This window comes from Aquarana catesbeiana, linkage group LG07 (assembly GCF_042186555.1).
Source record: "Aquarana catesbeiana isolate 2022-GZ linkage group LG07, ASM4218655v1, whole genome shotgun sequence".
Taxonomy (NCBI): Eukaryota; Metazoa; Chordata; class Amphibia; order Anura; family Ranidae; genus Aquarana; species Aquarana catesbeiana.
The window spans coordinates 103,783,615-103,807,638 of NC_133330.1; the positions used below are offsets into that span (position 1 = coordinate 103,783,615).

General features: G+C 41.1%; 1 protein-coding gene across 6 annotated transcripts in view; it reads left to right on the forward strand.

Moving 5' to 3' along the window:
* Positions 1 to 24,024, forward strand: part of NOL12 (nucleolar protein 12) — an 82,665-nt gene that overhangs the window by 46,666 nt on the left and 11,975 nt on the right. For 2 of the 6 annotated variants that reach the window (XM_073592563.1, XM_073592562.1), the window contains exons 4-5: positions 2,003 to 2,051; positions 5,183 to 5,325. In XM_073592563.1, coding sequence (XP_073448664.1) covers positions 2,003 to 2,051; positions 5,183 to 5,325 — 192 coding nt within the window. Of the gene's footprint in view, positions 1 to 1,935; positions 2,052 to 5,182; positions 5,326 to 22,912; positions 23,790 to 24,024 lie in introns of those variants that run through there. The other 4 variants (XM_073592561.1, XM_073592560.1, XM_073592559.1 and 1 more) reach the window with 4 other exon arrangements.

A 24,024-nucleotide genomic window follows, 5' to 3' on the forward strand; every position in this document is an offset into this window, starting at 1 on the left:
CCCGTGTGATCAGTTCTCACTGATCTATGGAATCCCCCCCTATTCAGTTACTGCCACGACTCCTTTGCAGGATCAAGCTGGAAGGAAAGCCGGTAATTCTGGTAGCACCAGCATGGCCCAGAAGGTCATGGTATGCAGAAATCATAAAGATGGTCCCTTCCACTAAGGCCAGACCTGCTCTCACAGGAGCCGATATCCCATCCTACTTTACGAACGCTAAATTTAACGGCTTGGCTATTGAAACCCACATTCTGAAAAGACGTGGGCTTTGGATATTTTTTATTTTTTTTTCTCAGCACTTACTGTATATCTGCTGTATTCATATTTCACTTCCTCGGCCGTGGCCCATCGCATCATTTCCTGTTTGCAATGCCTTCTGGGAAGGGGCGGCAACTTCCTCTGACACTGCTGTTGCTATGGAAACCTGACCTGAAACCTATTACACTGCTTGTGCTGCACTGAGCATGTGCGAGATCCAGGAAGAAATACAGTCTGGCTTCAGATGCCCACACTTAAGATGGCCACGGCCTGCTGTAAGTTTATAAAATAACAAACTACTGCTATAAACTAACAAAACAGACCTTAGTTTACAGACTAACTTTACTAGAATACATTAAGCTTGTGTATTATAGGGGTATTTTTATTTAAAAAGTATAATTTCGGCCGGAACACCACTTTAAGTATATTGCTTTGCTAAAAAAACTGAGGTGCTCCTGGAAGGAGGAGGGGTTATATAGGGGAGTGAACCTCCTGTATTTGGGTATACCAGTGTCCATCACCTGAAGGTGGCCCATAATCCATTAAGTTATTACTTAGGCTCTGTGTCCCATGATGTACTCCAAGAAAAGGATTTTTACAGGTAAGCTGTTATAAAAATCCTATTTTTTTTTTTTTTTGTAGATGACAGGGTTAAACCACCATACTATATGTTTTATCATTTGGGTACTTTGGTGGTGAACTATATGCACCTGAGGTGGAATTTACTAGAATTGGATCAGCTGCGCATGGTAGCCAATCAATTTCCAACTTTTGCTTGTTCAGTGAGACCTCAGCCACACCAATATCAAATTTGGACCCCTGGCTGTGTCCCAATAGACTTGAATAGGACTGCTGCATGTGAATGCATGGAACACCTGCACATAATTCCAGGAAAGATGGCCCTTTGCACAGGTGTACAGATATAGGTACACCTCTATGAATGAGGCCTAGGCGCTCTTTCACACTGGTAGCACCCGGGCGTCGGCTGTAAAGCTGGGCTATATTAGCGGGGCTTTACCGTAGTTTTTGCGGCACTTTTTGGGTGCTAGCGGGGCGCTTTTAACACCCGCTAGCGGCCGAATAAAGGGTTAAAAGCGCCGCTGTGAGGCGCTTTGCGGGTGCTTTATACACCGCTCCTAAAGTGTCTTGAAGCTGCTTGCAGGACTCTCTTTGACGTGCCAGCGCAGCGCCCCAGTGTGAAAGCACTCGGACTTTCACACAGGGATTGCAGATGAGGCTTTTTTCAGGTACTATTTTTAGTGCTAAAGCGCCTGAAAAACGAATCTGGCTGTCCTGCACACCTGCTGCAGGTTCTGGTTGCTCCTGTCTAAGTAAATTCCCCCCCTGGATGGAATGCTACAGGAGTAAAAACAAGTTGGATTCAATGTCCCAGATTTGTAGTTAATGATACAGCTCAAGGGAAATGACAGCTTCTATTCAAAGTTTCTTGCACGTTTGTTTGTTTTTTTGTTTTGTTTTTTTTATGAGGTTATTTTTAAGCCATCCTTATACAAGTGTCATCCTTCCACTTATAAGAGCAGTGTGGAGTGAACATTGATTTGAGTTACTAAATGATGGGGTCTGAAGCAAAATTCCATGTATGGTTTTAAAAAAAAAAAGTTTTGTAGATAAATTGAAATGTTCAAGCAGTCCCTTTTTTTTTTTTTTTCGGACAAGTAAATCCACAGAACCGTCCAGTTTCCTATTCTGCAACTGTTGCTCAGATCTATTTCTTCCTTGACAGAGGCACAAAGAATACATGAAGATGCTTAAGGAAAGAGAAGAAGCTTTAGGTAAGACAAATCCTCTCTATGGATCGCTCAAAGAACTATAGACCTTATGTTGCTAAATTTTTTAGGGCTGAAACAACTAATCGATTAATCGATTGTGAAATTAACCGATTACTATTTTCATAATCGATTAATCGGCCAGTAACTTAATGGGGAGCCCTTTATAGTACAAAAAGAGCAAATAATCGCTGCTGTAAATATTACTTTCACAATTCTACAGTAAAAAAAAAATGAACCCCTTACAGTTGTGGTTATCTGCTTTTTTGTACTATAAAGGGCTAATTTAAGTTTTTTTAACCCCATTATGTTACTAAACGTCTTAGACCAGGTTCACATCTATGTGTTTTTTGGTGCTTTTTGCAGAAAGGCACTACAGTTCATTTACATGGTTTCCTATGGGACAAGTTCTGCTTTTTTCAGCCGCTGCGTATTTGGAAAGGGTCAGGGATTTTTTTTTTTTTTACCGCAAAACGGTGCTTTTTTGGTTCAATATACAATAATGGAGAAGCTGCAGAAACGCATGTAATGTATTTTTGCAGCAATTTGTGTTTTTTAATCTGCCCAATAACGATTTGGCGAAAAAAAAAATGCAAAAAACGCAAATCACAGCAAAATCACTTGCACAAAAATCAAAACGCACAGCAAAAAGCACTGCAGAAACAGATCAAAAGCAAACTGCATAGGTGTGTACCAAGCCTTATGTTGGCCACACGGATCAATTTTCAGACGAGAATATTCAGACGAAACATCTTTGTACATTCCCTGAATCAGAGAATGCGGTATGAAATTTTTACTTGTTTTAACATTCTGTTTTTTAAAATGAATGTAATTTCTGAACGAAAACCACATACACTGTCTGAAAATTCCTTTGACCAAGAAGTTTTCTATTATTTCCAAATTTTCCCGTCACTGTGGTTGAAAATGAACGTTGATTTGACCCCACTAACAATTAGAAAATCGAACAAACGTTCTTAAAATTACATTTTTTTTGAAGGAAGACATTGTTTTTGTAAATAAAAAAAAAAAAAAATGATCTCTGAGTCTGATGATATTTACCAGATTCACCCTTTAATAGTATATACAGCATATCTCTCCTCTAAGTGCCGGTTCACACTAGGACGACTTGTCAGGCGACCTAGTCGCCTGACAAGTAGCATCCCGTTCTGTACAATGGAACCGTTCTAATCGGAGCGACGCAAGTCGCTCCGACTTAGAAAAAGGTTCCTGTACTACTTTGGGGGTGACTTGAGGCGACTTGCATAGACTTCTATATAGAAGTCGTTTTGCAAGTCGCCGCCCCTGTCGTGTGCAGGTCGCCTCGGTGAGGCGACCTGCAAGTCGTGCCACCTCTAGTGTGAACCAAGCCTTATAGTGTATATAGTATATCTCTTCTGTCTGTTATTCTCAGAGTGGATTAGATATTTTGCTCTCTCTAATCATATAGTTGGTTATTTATATTTACCGCTGCATAGAGATATTTAAGAATAAATTGCCTTTTGTTTAAACTTTACATATTAACTAAATTATACACCACAATTTTTTTTTTTTTTTTAAAGGTTAGTAACCGATTAATCGAAACAATCTACCAACTAATCGATTATGAAAATAATCGTTAGTTGCAGCCCCAAAATTTTTATTCAGTGTGACTACTACTAACTAAGGCCTTTTATGTGCGAGGAGGAATGGGGCTATGCTAGGGCTTTGAAATAGTCTAACAAGTTCAAAGGCATATTGCAAGTGAATGAAAAATAATTTATGGAAAGGAAAAGCACTTCAAGTAAGCATTTAAAATACTTGCAGCCCCACCAGACTCGGAGGAATCAGTGAAGTGACACTATATGTATGGTATTCCCCTTCACTTCTTCCCTGGAAGCTACATAAGTTTATGTAGGGGGGGGCAGGGGGAGGGGCTAAGATGCTGGGCCAGCACAGTGAGTAATTACACTCTCAGAAAAGGAGAGGTCGATAACATGCCAGGGCTGTGCTAAGTAAGAGCCCTTTTACACGTGGGCGGGCGTCAATGGTAAAGCGGCGCTATTTTAAGCGCCGCTTTACCGTCATTTTAGCGGCGCGGTTTTGACCCCCACTAGGGGCCAAAAAAGGGTCAAAACCACCCGCAAAGCACCGCTGCAGCAGAGGTTTGGCTGCGCTGCCCCATTGTTTTCAATCGATAGGGGCGCTTTAGAAGAGGTGTATACACCGCTCCTACAGCGATGCAAAGAAGTGGCTTGCAGGACTTTTTTTTACTGTTCTGCAAGCGCACCGCTCCAGTGTGAAAGCCCTCGGGCTTTCACACTGGAGAGGCTCTTTACAGGTGCTATGCACCCACTATTTTTAGCGTTGTAGTGCCTGTAAAGCGCCTCATTGTGAAAGGGGTCTAATTGACTGTTCTGTAAGTCAGATTTTTTAGTTCAAAGGCATATTGTAAGTGAATGAAAAAAAAAATATGGAAATAAAGGTTGGACTTTTTTTTTCAACCTCGCCTACTATGTAACTATATGAAAGGAAACCACTGCAAGTAAGCATTTAAAATTGTCAGCCACTGGTATTTGTACAGTCATCCTCTTGCCTCTACTATAATGGACGCTGTCTATGTACCTTTGTTTCCATGCATATGTGGCTACTATGTGCATGTACTCATCACTAATGTTCTCTTTAAATACTTAAGATTTGGTTCCAAACTGATCTCCAACAATTTATGGTCTTTTCACACGGACCCTTCAGTCTCCCCTATTGAGAGGCGTATGGCAACGGTGACATGTCCGCTGCTATCCGATTCGATCTTGTCCGCCACATCCAGACGGATGGAGGTCCTATTTTCCAGTAGCCTGGCGAATCGGATGAAAACGGACAGGCCGTTTTTATCCGATCACTCCATAGAGGAGAGTGGGACTCTGACAGGTCCATCTCAGCACGGTGAGCAGAGACGGAGCTGTCCTCTACCTGCTCAGCGGGGATCAATGGATCGATCCCCCGCCGAGCAAGCGGATTCCGTCAAATGGATCCGCCCAGTGTGAAAGGGCCCTTAAAGATATCTGCCTTGACCACATAGGATGAAATTCTGTCAGTTTTCCTTTCAGACCCCAACACGTATTGCTGGTACTGGAAATCTGTTTGTGATTTTTGTTTTTCAGAGGAAGCGGATGAAATAGAGAGGCTGGTGACTGCTAAAACAGAGTCTGTTCTTTTTGACCATCCCAATCACACTGTAACCGTGACAACTATTAGTGATCTGGACCTGTCCGGAGTGGGCCTTTTGCCTCCTGGCAGCATAGAGGTATGCTTTATTTATATATACAATATATATCCAAAAGTATTGGGACACCAGCCTTTACACACACAGGGGAACTTTAATGGCATCCCAGTCTTAGTCCATAGGGTTCAATAGTGAGTTGGCCCACCCTTTGCAACTATAACAGCTTCAACTATATATAACACAGCAGTGCATCCTTACAGGGCTTAGTGAATACTTGTTACAGAATTCAAGGGTAGTAAATGTATGGGGATCCTAACAAAGTTTAGAAACGTCAAGATTGCTCAGATTAATAGGAATGGACTAGAAATAATCTAAATACAATATGAAAATTAATATACTATTTTGACCATAGACACGCTTTTTAAAAAAAATATATATATGTTTATAAGGAAGGGAGGCACTCCCTCATTCCTTAACCCTAAAGCTATAATTCATAAATTCTGTCTTAATATTTATTTTAGATTGGAAAGTATAGAGGAACTGAATTTATTCTCTCTTGAGAAAAGGGATTAAGGGGGGATATGATCAACATGTACAAATACATAAGTGGTCCATATAGTGAACTTTAAGGTCATCACAGAGGACAAGGGGACATTCTTTACATCTAGAGGAAAAAAGATTTCATCTCCAAATATGGAAAGGTTTCTTCACAGTAAGAGCTGTGAAAATGTGGAATAAACTCCCTCCAGAGGTGGTTCTGGCCAGCTTAGTAGAAGGCCTTGGTTCTTTCCTAAATGTACATAATATGACTGGGTACTGACATTTATAGGTAAAGTTGATCCAGAGAAAATCCTCGGGGGATCAGGAAGGAATTTTTTCCCCTGCTGTAGCAAATGGGAGCTTGCTTTGCTGGGGTTTTTCGCTTTCCTCTGGATCAACTGTGGGTGAAGGATTGTATGTGGGTTTTTTTTTTTTTTAAATTCAGAACTTTTTCCACCTTTAACCACTTACGGACCGCCGCCGTCGTTTTACATCACTACTTTGAAGAGGAATATAGTTGTTATGGCAGCAGTTAGCTGCCTTAACCCCGGTATCCTCTTCTTCACGGGCGGTCCGATTTCAGATAAAAGTAGTCTCTGCGGCGCTTTCGCTTACCAGAGCCGTCGTTAGCGGCGGAGGCGATCGGGTCTGCTTTCCTGTTAGGCATGGAGACGAGTGAGGGGAAGATGGCCCCCACCCGTTTCGATATCATTGCAGGGCAAAAGAGAAGTCAAAACGTCCCTTCCGCCCATAGCTCTTAAAGGGACTTTTTTTTTTTTTTTCAAATGACATTTAATTTTTTATTTTATTTTTTATTGCATTTTAGTGTAAATATGAGATCTGAGGTCTTTGACCCCAGATCTCATATTTAAGAGGTCCTGTCATGCTTTTTTTCTATTACAAGGGATGTTTACATTCCTTGTAATAGGAATAAAAGTGACACAATTATTTTTTTAAAAAAGAACAGTGTAAAAATAAAAGGCAAAATGAATAAGAAAAATGTATTTATTTTTTTTAAATGCGCCCCGTCCCGCCTAGCTCGCATGCAGAAGCTAGCGCTTACGTGAGTAGCGCTCGCATATGAAAACTGTGTTCATACCAAACATGTGAGGTATTGCTTCGATCGTTGGAGCGAGAGCAATAATTCCAGCCCTAGACCCCCTCTAACTCCAATTATGCAACCTGTAGAATTTTTTTAAACGTTGCCTATGGAGATTTTTAAGGGTAAAAGTTTGTTGCCATTCCAGGAGCTGGCGTAATTTTGAAGTGTGACATGTTGGGTATAACTTTATTCGGCGTAACATTATCTTTCACAATATAAAAAAAAATGGGCTAACTTTACTGTTTGTCTTACACTTGTTTTTAATTAACAAAAATATTTTTTCCAAAAGTGCGCTTGTAAGACCGCTGCGCAAATACGGTGTGACATAAAGTATTGCAGTGACCGCCATTTTATTCTCTAGGGTGTTAGGAAAAAAAATTTGTAAAGTTTGGGGGTTTTAAGTAATTTTCTAGCAAAAAAAACTGTTTTTAACTTGTAAACACCAAATCTCAGAAAGAGGCTCGGTCCTTAAGTCGTTAATGTGACCAAACTGTACAACTCAATTGAAAAACAAACTGAAATCTTTTAGAGGGGGGACGTAAAAATAAAAAGCTAAAATAATGTGGTTGCATAAGTGTTCACACCCTCTTATAACTGGGGTTGTAGCTGCGTTCAGAATTAAGCAAACACATTCGAACTTATGTAAATAGGAGTCAGTACACACCTACCATCATTTTAAAGTGCCTCTGATTAACCCCAAATATAGTTCAGATGTTTTAGTAGGTCTTTCCTGACTTTTTTTCTTAGTCGCATCCTACAGCAAAAGCCATGGTCCACAGAGCACTTCCAAAGCATCATCATTTCAATAGGGAGGTGTGTGTGTTTTTTCTTTTTAACCACACCAAATTTTATAAAAGACAAATTTTAAATAGGATGTCTTAGTCATGTGTTTTTTCTTCTGTGGTTTTTTTTTTTTTTTTTTATATTTTTATTAACGCAGAAGAAAAAACGATCATTGTGAAAGCAACCTTACTGCAGCTATTTCATAAAACCATGCTGCTTTGACAAACAAAATCAAAAGGGTTCATACTACTTGGCAGTGTGATGAGACAAATATATCATGGTGTAAGTACAAGGTAAATCCCCAGCAGAGTGATACAGCTTAGAGCTTAAAGCATATCTGTGGTCAGAATGTATAATCATGGATTCATTTCATTGTATTTCCATGATTTCTAGCCTACTCCTATTTATTAACCCTTTCATGACTAAGCCTATTTTTGAAATTTGGTGTTTCCAAGTTAAAATCCGTATTTTTTGCTAGAAAATTACTTAGAACCCCCAAACATTATATATATTTTTTAGCAGAGAATCTAGTGAATAAAATGGCGATTGTTGCAATATTTTATATCACACGGTATTTGTGCTGCGGTGTTTTAATCGCAAATTTTTGGGAAAAGGGACACTTTCATGAATTTTTAAAAATCCAAACAGTAAAGTTACCCCCAATTTTTTTGTATAATGTGAAAGGTGATGTTATGCTGAGTAAATAGATACCAAACATGTCACGCTTTATAATTGCACGCACTTGTGGAATGGCGACAAACTACAGTACCTAAGAATTTAAATAGGCGACGCTTTAAATTTTTTTACGGTTACCAGGTTAAAGTTACGGAGGGGGTCTAGTGCTAGAATTATTGCTCTCGCTCTGACGATCGCGGCGATACCTCACATGTGTGATTTGAACACCGTTTACATATGCGGGCGTGACTTCCTTATGCGTTTTCTTTGCTGTGCGAGTTCGCGGGGACGGGGGCACTTTAAAAAAACTTTTTTTTTCTTATTTAATTTATTTATTTTTATAAATTGTGTTCATCAAAAAAAATTTTTTTTTTTTTTTTTTAACTTTTATTGCTTTCGCAAGGAATGTAAACATCCCTTGTGACAGTAATAGGTGGTGACAGGTACTCTTTATGGAGGGATCGGGGGTCTAAAAGACCCCCAATCCCTCCTTTGCACTTCACAGTATTCAGATCACCGAAAACGACGATTCTGAATACTGTGTATCTTTTTAAAACCGGCGCCATTGGCAGCCGAGTAAACGGGAAGTGACGTCATGATGTCGCTTCCACGTTTACAATTAGAAGGCTGGAACGAAGCCGCCCCCAGCTTCGTTCCAGCCGCCAGAGGCACCCGATTGGCACGGGAGGCCCGGTAAGAGCGGCGGGTTGGGGGGGGGGGCGTCCCCTCCCGCTGCTCCGGTATAACAGCCGAGCGTCTTTTAGCCACATTGGTTGTTATATCTGGATAGCCGATCGCCCGCTGTAAACAACGGTACCGGGGTGATGCCTGCAGCTGCGGGCATCATCCTGGTATAACCCCGGAAAGCCGAGTACGCACATCTGCGTATGCTCGGCGGGAAGGGGTTAATCTGAAAAAATATATAAAATTTGTAAACTGAAGATGCCTCACATACTTACTTCTTTGAAGTCTGTGAGTAGGTACTGCTGTGTCACACATTTCACAGAGCCTGCCTTCTGAACTACAGAGATGCGGAGGAGTTTCAGGAGCTTGAGTTGGTACAGGAATTGCTGCTTGAGCCCAGGTTCAATCGCACAATTTAATTCCCACATGTCAGTCTGACTTTGGCGATTTTAGAGACATCTGTGCAGGCTTCTGCAAAGATGTCTATTGAAATCACACCCCAAAGTCGCCAAAAGTAGTACAGAAACTACTTTTGGGAATCGGTGCGGTGCCACAAATGCGGTGTGTGTCTCACACTGATTCGGACGGTGCCACAAATGCGGTGTGTGTCTCACACTGATTCGGACGGTGCCACAAATGCGGTGTGTGTCTCACACTGATTCGGACGGTGCCATTGCCGGCAATAGCCGCTGATTTGGCGTGCAATTTGACATGTCAAATCGCATGCCAAATTGCTGCAACGTGAACCAGGGCTGAATGTAGAAATAACTATTGTTTGTATTATATTAACTTTTTATAATGTTCCAAGGTATTAAAGTATGATTTACATTAGATAATAGGTAGACTCCTAACAGTGCAGGAGCATGACATGTATGTTTCACTTTCTGGGTAGGACACAATTTTAGATATTGTACATAGAACAATGATCCTGGGTGATGGAGGCCTGTAAAATTATAGATTTCCACAAACTAAAGCTGAAGTATGTTAAAAAATAAATGAATAAAAAAGAAAAATAAAAGAAGAAAACCTGAAGTTATAACCCTTTAAATTCCCTCTGATTATCCTAAATAAAATGTACACATCTTTGTCATTGGGATTTGACCCTTATGGAAATGCCAATATTTGAGTTCCATTATGCGGGGCAGCAGTTCATAGTTCAGACCTCCTTTGTGGAAATATATATATATATATATATATATATATATATATATATATATATATATATTACACACCGATTTAAATCTTGAGTTGAGAGGTCAAATCGATTCAAAATGTAAGCAAATCGATTTTTTTTAGATTTTTTTAGAGGAGCTGCGGGCAGGAGTTTTTAGGCGAGGCCGCAGCTTCGGCCTAGTCCGCGAGGCCGGACGCCGTGGACTAGGCCGAAGCCTCGCCTAAAAACTCGTGCCCGCAGCTCCTCACGACCGGCGCGGTGTAAAAAAAAAAACTCCATTCGAATCGTGAATTGAGTTTTTTTTTTTTTTTTTTTAAAGAAAAATCCCCCCCAAAAAAAAAAAAAAAAAAATCTCCTAGCCCTAATATATACACACATATACATACAGTGGGGACGGAAAGTATTCAGACCCCCTTAAATTTTTCACTCTTTGTTATATTGCAGCCATTTGCTAAAATCATTTAAGTTCATTTTTTTCCCTCATTAATGTACACACAGCACCCCATATTGACAGAAAAACACAGAATTGTTGACATTTTTGCAGATTTATTAAAAAAGAAAAACTGAAATATCACATGGTCCTAAGTATTCAGACCCTTTGCTGTGACACTCATATATTTAACTCAGGTGGTGTCCATTTCTTCTGATCATCCTTGAGATGGTTCTACACCTTCATTTGAGTCCAGCTGTGTTTGATTATACTGATTGGACTTGATTAGGAAAGCCACACACCTGTCTATATAAGACCTTACAGCGCATGTCAGAGCAAATGAGAATCATGAGGTCAAAGGAACTGCCTGAAGGGCTCAGAGACAGAATTGTGGCAAGGCACAGATCTGGCCAGGGTTAAAAAAAAAATTTCTGCTGCACTTAAGGATCCTAAGAGCACGGTGGCCTCCATAATCCTTAAATGGAAGACGTTTGGGACAACCAGAACCCTTCCTGGAGCTGGCTCTCCGGCCAAACTGAGCTATCGGGGGAGAAGAGCCTTGGTGAGAGAGGTAAAGAAGAACCCAAAGATCACTGTGGCTGAGCTCCAGAGATGCAGTCGGGAGATGGGAGAGAGTTGTAGAAAGTCAACCATCACTGCAGCCGTCCACCAGTCGGGGCTTTATGGCAGAGTGGCCCGACGGAAGCCTCTCCTCAGCACAAGACGCATGAAAGCCCACATGGAGTTTGCTAAAAAAAAAAACACCTGAAGGACTCAAAGATGGTGAGAAATAAGATTCTCTGGTCTGATGAAACCAAGATAGAACTTTTTGGCCTTAATTCTAAGCTGTATGTGTGGAGAAAACCAGGCACTGTTCATCACCTGCCCAATACAGTCCCAACAGTGAAGCATGGTGGTGGCAGCATCATGCTGTGGGGGTGTTTTTCAGCTGCAGGGACAGGACGACTGGTTGCAATTGAGGGAAAGATGAATGCGGCCAAGTACAGGGATATCCTGGACGAAAACCTTCTCCAGAGTGCTCAGGACCTCAGACTGGGCCGAAGGTTTTCCTTCCAACAAGACAATGACCCTAAGCACACAGCTAAAATAACGAAGGAGTGGCTTCGCAACAACTCCGTGACTGTTCTTGAATGGCCCATACAGAGCCCTGACTTAAACCCAATTGAGCATCTCTGGAGAGACCTAAAAATGTCTGTCCACCAACGTTTACCATCCAACCTGACAGAACTGGAGAGGATCTGCAAGGAGGAATGTCAGAGGATCCCCAAATCCAGGTGTGAAAAACTTGTTGCATCTTTCCCAAAAAGACTCATGGCTGTATTAGATCAAAAGGGTGCTTCTACTAAATACTGAGCAAAGGGTCTGAATACTTAGGACCATGTGATATTTCAGTTTTTCTTTTTAAATAAATATGCAAAAATGTCAACAATTCTGTGTTTTTCTGTCAATATGGGGTGCTGTGTGTACATTAATGAGGAAAAAAATGAACTTAAATGATTTTAGCAAATGGCTGCAATATAACAAAGTGAAAAATTTAAGGGGGTCTGAATACTTTCCGCCTCCACTGTGTGTAATCTAAATAAATATATATATATATATATATATTTATTATGGGCTGGGTGATTTTCTTAAAAAAAAAAATCTGGGATTTTCTTAAACTCGATTCACGATTCGAGTTTTGTTTTTTTTGACACCGCATCGGTCATGAGGAGCTGCGGGCAGGAGTTTTTAGGCGAGGCTTCGGCCTAGTCCGCGGCGTCCGGCCTCACGGACTAGGTTGAAGCCGCCGCCTCGCCTAAAAACTCCTGCCCGCAGCTCCTCTAAAAATCAAAAAAACTCGATTTGCTAAATTTTGAATCGATTTGACCTCTCAACTCGATTCAAGATTTAAATCTATTTTTTCCCCAGCCCTTGTGTGTGTGTGTGTGTGTGTGTGTGTGTGTGTATATATATATATATATATATATATATATATATATTATGTGTGTAAATAAATATATATATATATTATGTGTGTGTGTGTGTGTGTGTGTGTGTGTAAATGTATGTACAAAAAAAGGATTTTAAACATATTACATACGGTCTATAACATTAAGCTGATCTCTTTCATGTGTACATCTATTAAAAAAAAAAAGCTATAGTTCCTCCTTTATTTGTTTGAAACAATCCCAAACCCCAATTTAAGTTACTAATCTAGGGGCCAGAAAACAGCACTGTGCATCCAGGAAAAGATCATCCTGAGGGCATGATAAAGTTGTAGAATTCATATGAATGGTTTTTCATTGATTCCCAATCAAGTGAGCCCACCCCCATTGTAGTCAGGGGCAGAAACCCCTATCTGTGTGGACACGTTCTCTTAAGACTCTCATCTTGCACTGCTCTTAATATGAATGTGTCAGAGCCGCAGGGTCGTGTTCGGGAACCAAAGCAAATTTTTGTGAACTCTTCTGTTCGCGAACCAAGTTGTTTGTGAACAGAAGCGTTCGTGAACTGTATTTGTAGCGTTTGCCGTTTCTGTAAAATATTGGCGCAACAGTGCCTTCCAGTGGTCAGCTGTGGAAGAGTATTTTTAGTCAGGAGTCTTAAAATGATCTGAAATCCTGTATTTCAAGCAACTATGCATCTCTCAGACTTCAGCGTACCCCAGAACTGCAAAAACCTAAAAACAATAGTTAAATGTGAATGCCATGAAACATTCTTTGCAAAGGGGTGGTGTGTGGTTAACCGTTTTATTAAATGACAAATTTTGATACCTGCCAAATATTAGTTTAAACATGAGGAGCGAAATATGGGAGCTGCGATTGGTGGGTGGTTGTTGTTTTTGTTTTTTTTTTTGTTTTTTTTTTTTTAAGTGGCAGTCTCCAGGGCAGTCAGTAAACAAGAGAACAAAAATAGTATGGCAGTTCAGAGGTTTTTAAACGTCATTTGCTGTATGCTTGTTCCAGGTCAGGTCACTTTCAAAGGGTAGTAAAAGCACGATAAGGTTCATTGAATATGCGCTTTTAACCACTTGCCGACCAGCCGCCATCATTATACTGAGGCAGGTCAGCACGATCCCGCGAACCGTCATAGCTATAAGTCTGTCCCTTTTAATCGGGATAGCAGGGGTGCCGATGCTCGTGACAGGGCACGAGAGGCAGAACAGGGTGTGTGTGTGTAAACACATCCCAGTTCTGTGAGGAGAGGACAGAGAGATTGTGAGTTCCTACGAGCTGGGAACCATGATCTCTCATCTCCTATAGTCAGTCCCATCCCCCACAGTTAGAGCACACACAGGGAACAGTTAACCCCTTCCCTGCCAGTGACATATATACAGTAATCAGTGCATTTTTATAGCACTGATAGCTGTATAATTGTCAATTGACCCAAAAATGTGTCCGATGTGTCCGCCATAATGTCGCAGTCTGGATTAAAAATCGCAGATCGCCGCCATTACTAGAAAAAAAAAATTATAATAATGCCATAAATCTATCCTATTTTGTAGATGCTATATCTTTAATCTTTCAATCAATATATGCTTATTGTTTTTTTTTTTTTTTTTTTTTATTACCAAAAATATGTAGAAGAATACATATCGGCCTAAACTGAGGAAAAGATTAAAAAAAACAAAACAAAATGGGGCTATTTATTATAGCAAAAAGTACAAAATATTATTTTTTTTTTTTTTTCAAAATTGTCGCTCTTTTTTTGTTTATAGCGCAAAAAATAAAAACTGCAGAGATGATCAAATACCACCAAAAGAAAGCTCTATTTGTGGGAAAAAAAGGACGTCAATTTTGTTTGGGTACAGTGACGCACAACCGCGCAATTGTCATTTAAAGCGACGCAGTGCCATATCGCAAAAAATGGCCTGATCATTGAACTTCCGGGGCTGAAGTTGTTAAAATAGACATTAGCAGCTTAGGCATGTTTGCTAGGTAGCTTCATAAGCCAGACTTTAGAGGGTGATTATGTGCCACATGTAAATACAATTCTGAAAAGCAATGATATGCTTTATGCTATACTATTCTTTGTCTGCAAAAATGCTGCAAGGGATTGAAAACAAGTGGAATACATTTTTTTTTTTTTTTTCCCCAGTTTCATAAATGGTCCATATTATACACAGTGCTTGGCAAGCCAAATGTCATTCAGTTAGGATAAGCCCTATCAACCCCTTGCCGTTCATGTAACCCATATGTTTAATGTGTAGAAAATCTGCACTGTGTTCAATATGTACTAACAAAGGCAGCTAACACATGAGCAGTATAACAGACTTCAAAAACATGTGAAAGTGTAGCGCCAGCAATTATTTATACCATAATATTAGTATGACAGTAACAAAGCAATGAAAGTGATATTCATAAGTGCAGGTAGTCCAGTGGTTAAGCCACTATCTCCTCTTTATATCATCCCCTCTGTCAGATAAAAATCTGCATCCTAGTGCCTGTGCTTTATAAAGAAAGGAAAAAAAAAAAAAAGACGATTTCTATCTGTTTTCACAGCATCTCCCAGCGATCACTTGACTACAGGCGCTCTACACTCCCCGTCTGATAGCTCCAGCGGGCGGTGCTGAGATTCCCCGGCTGACGTCAGCCAGGAAGTAGAGGAGGAGAGAGCCTGGAGTCACGTGATCAATGGAAGATGCTGCGAAAACGGTTAGAAATCGGCTTTTTTTTTTTTTAAATATATATATATATATATATATATATATATATATATATATATATATATATATATATATATATATATATATATATATATATATATATATATGCACAGGCACTAGGATACAGTTTTTTTATCTGACAGAGGGGATGATATAAAGATGAGATCGTTTTGAAGCAGCAGGGAGAGGAGCAGTGCTGGTCAGAGCTGACAAGCGGGGAGGACAGAGGAGAGCTGCAGATAGCTGCGAAGGATGGAGGCATATACATGCTTTAAAGAAGCAGAATACATCTCCCCCCCCCCTTTTTTTTTTTTTTTTTTTTTTTTTGATTAAAGCGGGGGTCCACCTATCTATCGTTTTTTTTTTTTTTTTTTTTTGAGTTCATTCACAAACTTTTCTTCTCAGCATTACATACTCACATATTGTGTGTAATATGTCCGCCTGTGTCAGATTTCGTTGGAAAGAATAACTTATATTATTCACTGCAGGCGGTTTCCATCTTCATTGTGGGCATTTGAAGCCCACAAGCATTTATTTCCTGGATGTGGTGAATGCTGTGCTCCCAGCATTCACTGCTCGTTCCCGCACATGCTCAGTGGCATCCTGGGAAGCCTGATACTAGCTCCCAGGAGACTGGGAGAGGCTAGAAACACGCCTACTCCCACGGGAGGAGAACCAGGAAGTGCAAAGAAGAATAGAAAAATAAAAGGTAATTACGGCGATTTAAATTTTTTAAACGGCATGTCAGCATCTAGGCAAGGAAGAGAATACATACAGATATTGTTCAAAATTTGGGTGGAACCCCGCTTTAACAAACGCTTTAAGTGGATATAGTATCAAAGCATGGTCCAAATACATATATGGATGAAAAATGTGAATGTGATGCCAGCAATCCAGTGAGTTTCAAGGGCGGCCTTCTGGTCTTCCCACACTAATGGTAGACTACAGCAGACCTGAAGGAACTTGATCCCACTTGCCATGACATGTATACATTTTATTTGCGTTTCTGGACTCCGTCTAGAGCTGTCTTTGGGAGTAACATGCTATAATATTTCCAGAGGGATTTCCACTTGTATTGTAAGGTGCATTTGCTGCAGTGAGGGCAGCCAGTTGTTCCAGTGAGTTTGTAATTCACTCAGTGGTGGTGGTTCAATCATTTGGACACTATTTAATGTACTATTCCAAGTTCACTGAATTGGTGGCTTCACATTCTTCCTCCATATATGCATTTGGAATATGCTTTGATACTACATCCACTTAGTTATGGACTACCTGCACTTATGAATGTCATTATCATTGTGATTATTTTTTTTTATGCTTTATGAATTTTTTGCACTCATGATTACTAATATTATGGTATAAATAATTTTTGGTGCTACACTTTCACTTTTATAAGCCATATTTTTGGCAGCAAAGACGACATTAACGCTCACATACGTGTCCATGGCCAGCAGAGGTTTCTGTGCTGAGACTGCCTATCGCACAAAAAACTGAGCTGTTGAAGACAACAGCTCCTGGTCTCCAGTAATGATTGGGAGATGGTGGGACCAGCTTCTATACATTTGACCACTGTGACAGCCAATCACAGTGGTCACGTGATCAGGCAGACCTTCTGCCCCCCTCTCCAGGCTTAATAGCCTAGTTAAAAGGATGCTGGGGCTGAGTAATTGTGTACACAAAAATATAGAGCTTTTATGTGCAGTGGAATTATTTTCAAGAAAATTAAATTTTGTTGAAAGCTTACAAAGTAATTAATGTATATGCCAGTGAGTTCTGAAAACGAATTCCCTGCGGTCTTATGACCGTTACTGGTTCAGCAAATTTAAAAACAAAATGCAGGAAAAGAGGAAGTGCCTTTTCTGAAACCTCACTATGTAACTGTATAGAAATCCCAATACAGGAAATGTCATCTTCTACAGAAGCCAAAAAAAAGTGTCCGCTTGCATTTGTGTTGTCACTGAGGATAAAAGTAAATGTGAACCCAAACAATGAACTTTTTTGCTCTCTTCTGTTCTGTTTAATATACCATTGGAAGTACAGTGGGTAGAATAAGTATTGAACACGTCACCATTTTTCTGGGTAAATATATTTCTAAAGGTGCTATTGACATGAAATTTTCACCACGTAACCCATGCAAATCGTACATACAAAGAAGCTAAAACAGATAAGTTCAGAAATGAAGTTATGTGTAATAAAATGGAATAACACAGGGAAAAAGTATTGAACACGCTAACTGAAATTTATTTAATACTTTGTACAAAATCCTTTGTTGGTAATGACAGCTTCAAGATGCCTCCTGTATGGAGAAACTAGTCGCATGCATTGCTCAGGTGTGATTTTGGCTCATTCTTCCACACAGTCTTCAAATCTTGAAGGTTCTGTGGACCTCTTCTGTGAACTCTGATCTTTAGTTCTTTCCATAGATTTTCTATTGGATTCAAGTCTGATTGGCTGGGTCATTCTAGCAGGTTTATCGTGGAATGGTAACAAACCACGGTACCAGTTTAGAGGTACAGAGGAGGTCCTTTGATAGAATTATTGCTGACGAGCATTATTAAAATCACTGCTCCCGAAAAACGGCTGTTTTTTAAAACTTTTTTTTTGCATTGATACATGCCCGGGTCCCCAAACACTTTTTATGACAATAACTTGCATATTAACCTTTAAAATTAGCATTTTAGATTTCTCCCATAACACTGAACCTTTAAAAAAAATCTGATCAGTTTTATTGCGCGGACCCCAAATCCCTTAATTGCACTTAAAAGTATTCAAAACGCCAAAATCTGCATTTTGGAATACTATTCTAATTATACAATTTTTTTTAAATCGGCACCAATTGCAGTCGAGTAAACCAGACGTGACGCCGCTTCCAGGTTACTCCATCGGAGACCCGATCAAAGCCGATTGCAGCTTTGTTCAGGGCACCGGCTGGTCGCTCGGTCTTCCGGTGCAACAGGAGACCTGGGTGGAGCAGGGTGCGTCCCCTCCCGCTCCTTGTGATAATGGCTGAACGGCTGCTGAGCCTCATCGGTTGTTATCAGAAAGCCGACCGCCAGCTCTAATGTAGGTTGTATATTCTTTTTAAACAACTCGGCATTGCTCACGGTTATGAATGCAAAATAAGAATGTAATTTTGACTGTTGTGTCTATACAGGACAGGTTATGTATCTCTTGGCTAGAGTTCCCAGTGTATGGAGATGTATAAGAAATCCATTCCAAATAATAAACCTTTCCTGGTGACCTCACTGGGTTATTTCTAATATCCACAACACACAGTGTGCATAACATTGTTGCTTTATGGCCAGTGTCTTGGAATACAACACTGTTTTGAAGAATTACTTCTCATGTAGGAAGGAAGTCTCCCTGTTGGTGTAGAATGGAATACCTTTCATACATGGACATTAAGAGAGCTCAGTAGACCGAATACCTAAGTGCTGAAATATCTTCAATTAACCATTAGGTTAAAGTGTATGTAAACCATAAAGAGCAACATCTCTTATTTGCTCCCTTTTTGGTGTGTTTAACTACTTCAGGTCCAGAAGGCTTTACCCCCTCCCTTACCAGGCCATTCTTTGCGATACAGCACTGTTGCTTTAACTGACAATTGCGCAGGCATGCAACACTGTTTCCAAATAAAATCTATGTCTGTCACATACACACACACAAATAGAGCTTTCTATTGGTGATATTTGATCACCTCTGCGGTTTTTATTTTTTGCGCTATAAACAAAAAAGACCAACAATTTTGAAAAAAAACAAAAAACACTATTTTACTTTCTGCTATAAAACATATCCAATAAAACAATGTAAAACTATTTTCTTCATCAATTTAGGCCAATTTGTATTCTGCTACATATTTTTGATTAAAAAAAATCCCAAAAAGCATATATTGATTGAGCTAAGGAATAGATTTATGGACTTTTTATTGTTTTTACTAGTAATGGCTGTGATCAGCGATTTTTATCGGGACTGCAACATTGCGGCGGACAAATCTGACACGAAGTGACACTTTTTGGGGACCAGTGACACCAATACAGTGATCAGTGCTAAAAAAAAAAAAAAAAAAATGCATCGACCCTGTATAAATGACACTGGCAGGGAAGTGGTTAACCTCAGGGGCGAGCAAAGGGTTAAGTGTGCTCCTAGGGTGTAATTTCTAACCTTGTGGGGGGTGGACGGACTATAGGAAGAGAGATATCTGTGTTCCTGATTAGCAGGGACACAGGATCTCTCTTCCTCTCTGACAGAACTGCAGTCTGCCTCTCCTACTAACGATCGGTGTGTCCCGTCGGACATATCGGCTCCCGGACCCGCTGATTGGCTCCTGCTGTGTCCTATCACAGCGGGAGCACGGCTCTGGCGGTGCGCGCCCCAGAGCCTATCTGATGAATCACATACAGGTAGGTGATTTTGCGCTTAAGGGCCGCCCTGCCGCAGTATATGTACGTGGGGCGGTCCCTAAGCAGTTAATATACCCTTGGAAGCACTTTGTTATACCTGCTTGATAAATAGAAACTTCCTTTATCATCTTAGAGCCCTCCTAGTTCTTATTTTGGACTACAGAATAATTAGCCTTTATGTTGTGGAGATATGAGAATGCGAGTGGTTAAGTAGTTCACGAAAAAACACTGGTCAGGGCTGACAACACTCGGTTGCTGTGTGTTTGTTGTCAGCCTGCCGCAGGATTAGGAGCCAAGTGCATTTCTGACAGTTCAAAAGATACTTTTTTGTACTTGCAGGGCCTTTAAAAGGGATAAAACAAGGTGGTTTGTGAATGTACTGAAAATGCTTTTTAACTTTTGCCTTGACATACACTAATTTTTAGTTTTCACCATTTTAATTAACAGTTTACCCATGTAGTAATGTGTAACAGCCACTAGGGTGAAATACAATTTACTAAAAGGGAGCTCTATGATTTTTATTTTTTTTTTAATGAACTTTCTGGGAAGTATACAAAAAACACTGAGCCCGGGTTCACACCTATGCGAATTAGATGCGGCTTACACCGCATCTAGTTCGCAGGACATTTTAAAATACATTCATATGAATGTATCTGGTTCACATATGTGCGTTGCATTCGCACTGCGCATTGCACAAAAAACGTGTGCGTTTTTTGGGCATTGCGGTGCGAACTACAAGCCTATTATCTCCTATGGGAACGCATCTGATTCGCAGATGCATTGCGTTCTGAACAAGGATTTTCTCTTTCTCCTCACTACACCTCCCCCTCTCCCCCCCCCCCTCCCTCCCCCTCTCCCTGCTCTCTAACCCTGAGCAAAAACGCAATGAATCCGTTGAACAGGAGATTTTTATCTCCCCAGTGAAACCTGAGCTTCAATTCGCACCGCACATGTGTGAAACCGGGCTTAGTGTGTACCTCCACCCCTCCCTCCAAGTACAAGGTTAAATGCTTATCAAGGGATCTTAGGGTAGAGGAATAAGCTATAATACCTTATTCTGTCCTCTAGCAGGCTTCCTCTGCCCTGTGCCACTGGTCCCCCGAAGCCTCTTCTATAAGGTGAATCCGGCAAGCAGTCGATTGCTAATGTCATCAGGTACAATGCAGGGCTATATTTGTCCATGAAGACTTTGATAGCCCTCCCGCAACGCAGAGTATCAGAGAGAAGAGACCTGCCTAATGCACATTCCAACAGCCCCTTCATAGCCATGGGCCAGCACATTTTGCCTGTCAGAATGGCTCAACACTTATAGGGCGTACACACTGTCGGACTTTGTTCGGACATTCCGACAACAAAATCCTAGGATTTTTTCCGACGGATGTTGGCTCAAACTTTTTTTTGTCTACACACGGTCGCACAAAGTTGCCGGAATTTCCGATCGCCAACCACGCGGTCACGTACACCACGTACGACGAGACTAGAAAAGGCCGGTTCAGAACCAAGCGCGGCACCCTTTGGGCTCCTTTTGCTAATCTCGTGTTAGTAAAAGTTTGGTGAGAGACGATTTGTGCTTTTTCAGACTCGTGGCTTTCAGATCGTTTTCTGCCGTTCAGTTTGTGCTTGTGGGTTTGTATCTGCTCTTCAGTGCGTGCAAGCAAGTTCCGCGTGACTTTAAGTAGTCATTGTATTCTTGTTCGTTCGTTACTGTTTTTCAGGTTGCTCTTCACAGGCCTTGCTGTTCTTCAGTGCGTTCTGTTACTTCGTTCTGAGCAGCCGACCGTTTTCTAGCCATGTTTCGTATGCGTACTCCTCGTAGAGTTCGTGCTGTGCGGGGGCTTGGTGTTGGGGTCCTGACCTTGACACAAGTCCAGTCCATGAACAGGGTGGGGAGGAGTTCATGGACCAAGAATTGGTTGCTTCAGCGTGACCAGTTCTGTCATATGCCTTTGCTCCGTGAGATCCGTGAGAATAATCCTGATGATTTCAGGAACTTTCTCAGGATGACGGACCCCGTATTTCACCGTTTGTTGGCTTCGCTGACCCCCTATATCAGCAGGCAGGATACCTGCATGAGGCAAGCCATCACTCCGGAGCAGAGGTTGGTCGCTACCCTGCGGTACTTGGCGACAGGGAGAAGCCTGCAGGACTTGAAGTTCTCAACAGGCATCTCCCCCCAGGCTCTGGGGATCATTATCCCAGAGACCTGTTCTGCCATCATCCAGGTACTGCAGAAGGAGTATATGAAGGTAAGATTTTTATCCTTTAATATCACATTTTATTGTATTGAATGTTTGCTAATATATTGTATTTCTTTCCTCATTCCCTAATTACCATGATTGTAATATGCTGTGAATGTCCCCTTTGTTCTCATGCATGCTGTATTTTTATGTAATTATTATTTTAGGTCCTTCATACATATTTGCCCTTCACTAACCTCCCCAGCATGGTGTCTCCTGGCCCTATATTCACCTCATGTAGTCACTTAACAATGTATTTTATCAGCTCCATAGTAGTGCTTTACCCCAAACACCCCCTAAAATGTTTGGAAATGTTATTTTTGATTTAAATTTAAATTCAGAGGCTTTTTTTTGTTGGTGTCCCCAAATAATTTTTAGTAACCCTCCCTCCCCCAACTGCTAACTCAGCTGATCCCAATTCTCTATGTATCCTCAATCATCTATCTGCTGACTTTGCCAAACCCATACACACTATACCCACCTCTTTACTGGTCAGATTTATGGATGAATTGCCCAAAGCATGTAGTGCAAGGGTCTGCCTGTATACTTTCAGATGGTACTGTTTAAAGTTTTTGTATTCTATTATTATCTTGATAGGTAATAGCAGAATGTCCAAATGTCCTCAAATGTGTACAATGTGTATTTATATCTTTGTATTATGACACTTCTTACCTGTCCAGTGGGCTGCCAATAGTGTAACTAAGGAGGGGCTGTTCCAAGTAATACCCATCATTTAGGCATTCATCTCTCAATGAAGTGAAGAGGGTTACCTGTCCAAGAGTTACCCCCCCTATAATGTTAGAAATGGCCCATGAGAGGGGGGGGGGGGGGGCTATGATAGGTGTACCTTATACTTTGGCCTTGTTAAATTCCCCTTACTAAATGCTATCTGGAGGTTGCCCCGTAATGTTTGTGTCTAATCTGCTTGCCATGTTTCTGTGAATAAATAGTAATGTTTATTGTTTTTTCCTCAACAGTTTCCTTCCACGCCACAGGAATGGCAGACTGTGGCCTCCCACTTTGCCCAGCGGTGGGACTTTCCTAACTGCGGAGGGGCAATTGATGGGAAACACGTCCACATCGTCCCACCACCCAACTCGGGGTCGTACTATTATAATTACAAGGGGTTCAATAGTATAGTGATGTTGGAGGTGGTGTCGGCTAATTACGACTTCCTGTATGTGGACGTGGGGAAGAATGGCCGGATGTCCGATGGTGGAGTCATCGCCCAGACGGAGTTTTACAGGCGTCTCCAGAATGGCAGCTTGGACTTGCCAGCTCCAGAGGACAATGTTGAAGGACTCCCATTTGTGTTCGTTGCTGATGAAGCGTTTGCGCTGGGGGACCACCTGATGCGGCCATTCCCAATGAGGGCCCTCACCCCGTAACAGAGGGTTTTTAATTACCGGCTGGCCAGAGCGCATTTGGAATCCTGGCCAGCCGGTTCCGCCTATTTATGACACCCATCCATATGGCGGAGTATAAACTGAACCATATTATACTTGCATGCTGTGTTCTCCGTAACTTTTTAAGGAAACATTCGGCCAACTATGCTGGCTCAGTTGGGCCTGAGGCCGGAATGATACATCAAACCACACTGACGGCGCTTGAAAGTGGGCGTCCTGGCTTGCCCTCCCTGAGTGCCCGTGATGTCCGGTTACGCTACCTGGAGTTCTTTGCGGGTAGGGGGGCTATCAATATGCCAGCAAATCTGTGAAGCCTTTTTATAATAATAAAAAAAAAGAAATTCTTTGTGGACATTTACTGCTTGTGTTTGTTTTAGCTGACCCTGACAGAAATGTTTTGAGTGCAGAAAATGGCGTGATTGTGTAACCTTATACAAAGCACTGTTGGCTGTTATTTACTAAATGCAAAAACACATTTCACTACAAGTGCACTTGCAACTGCACTGAACCTGCACTTGTAGTGCAAAGTGGATTTGTCCTTAGGAAATAACCCCCATTTTCTCAGAAAACAACAATTACATCACCCCAAAAGTGTTGTAGCGTTGAGACAATAATCCACACATTCTTGATTAACAATCTTTTTAATACCTGCACAATCACATGTGCATTTACCAAAGGTTTTT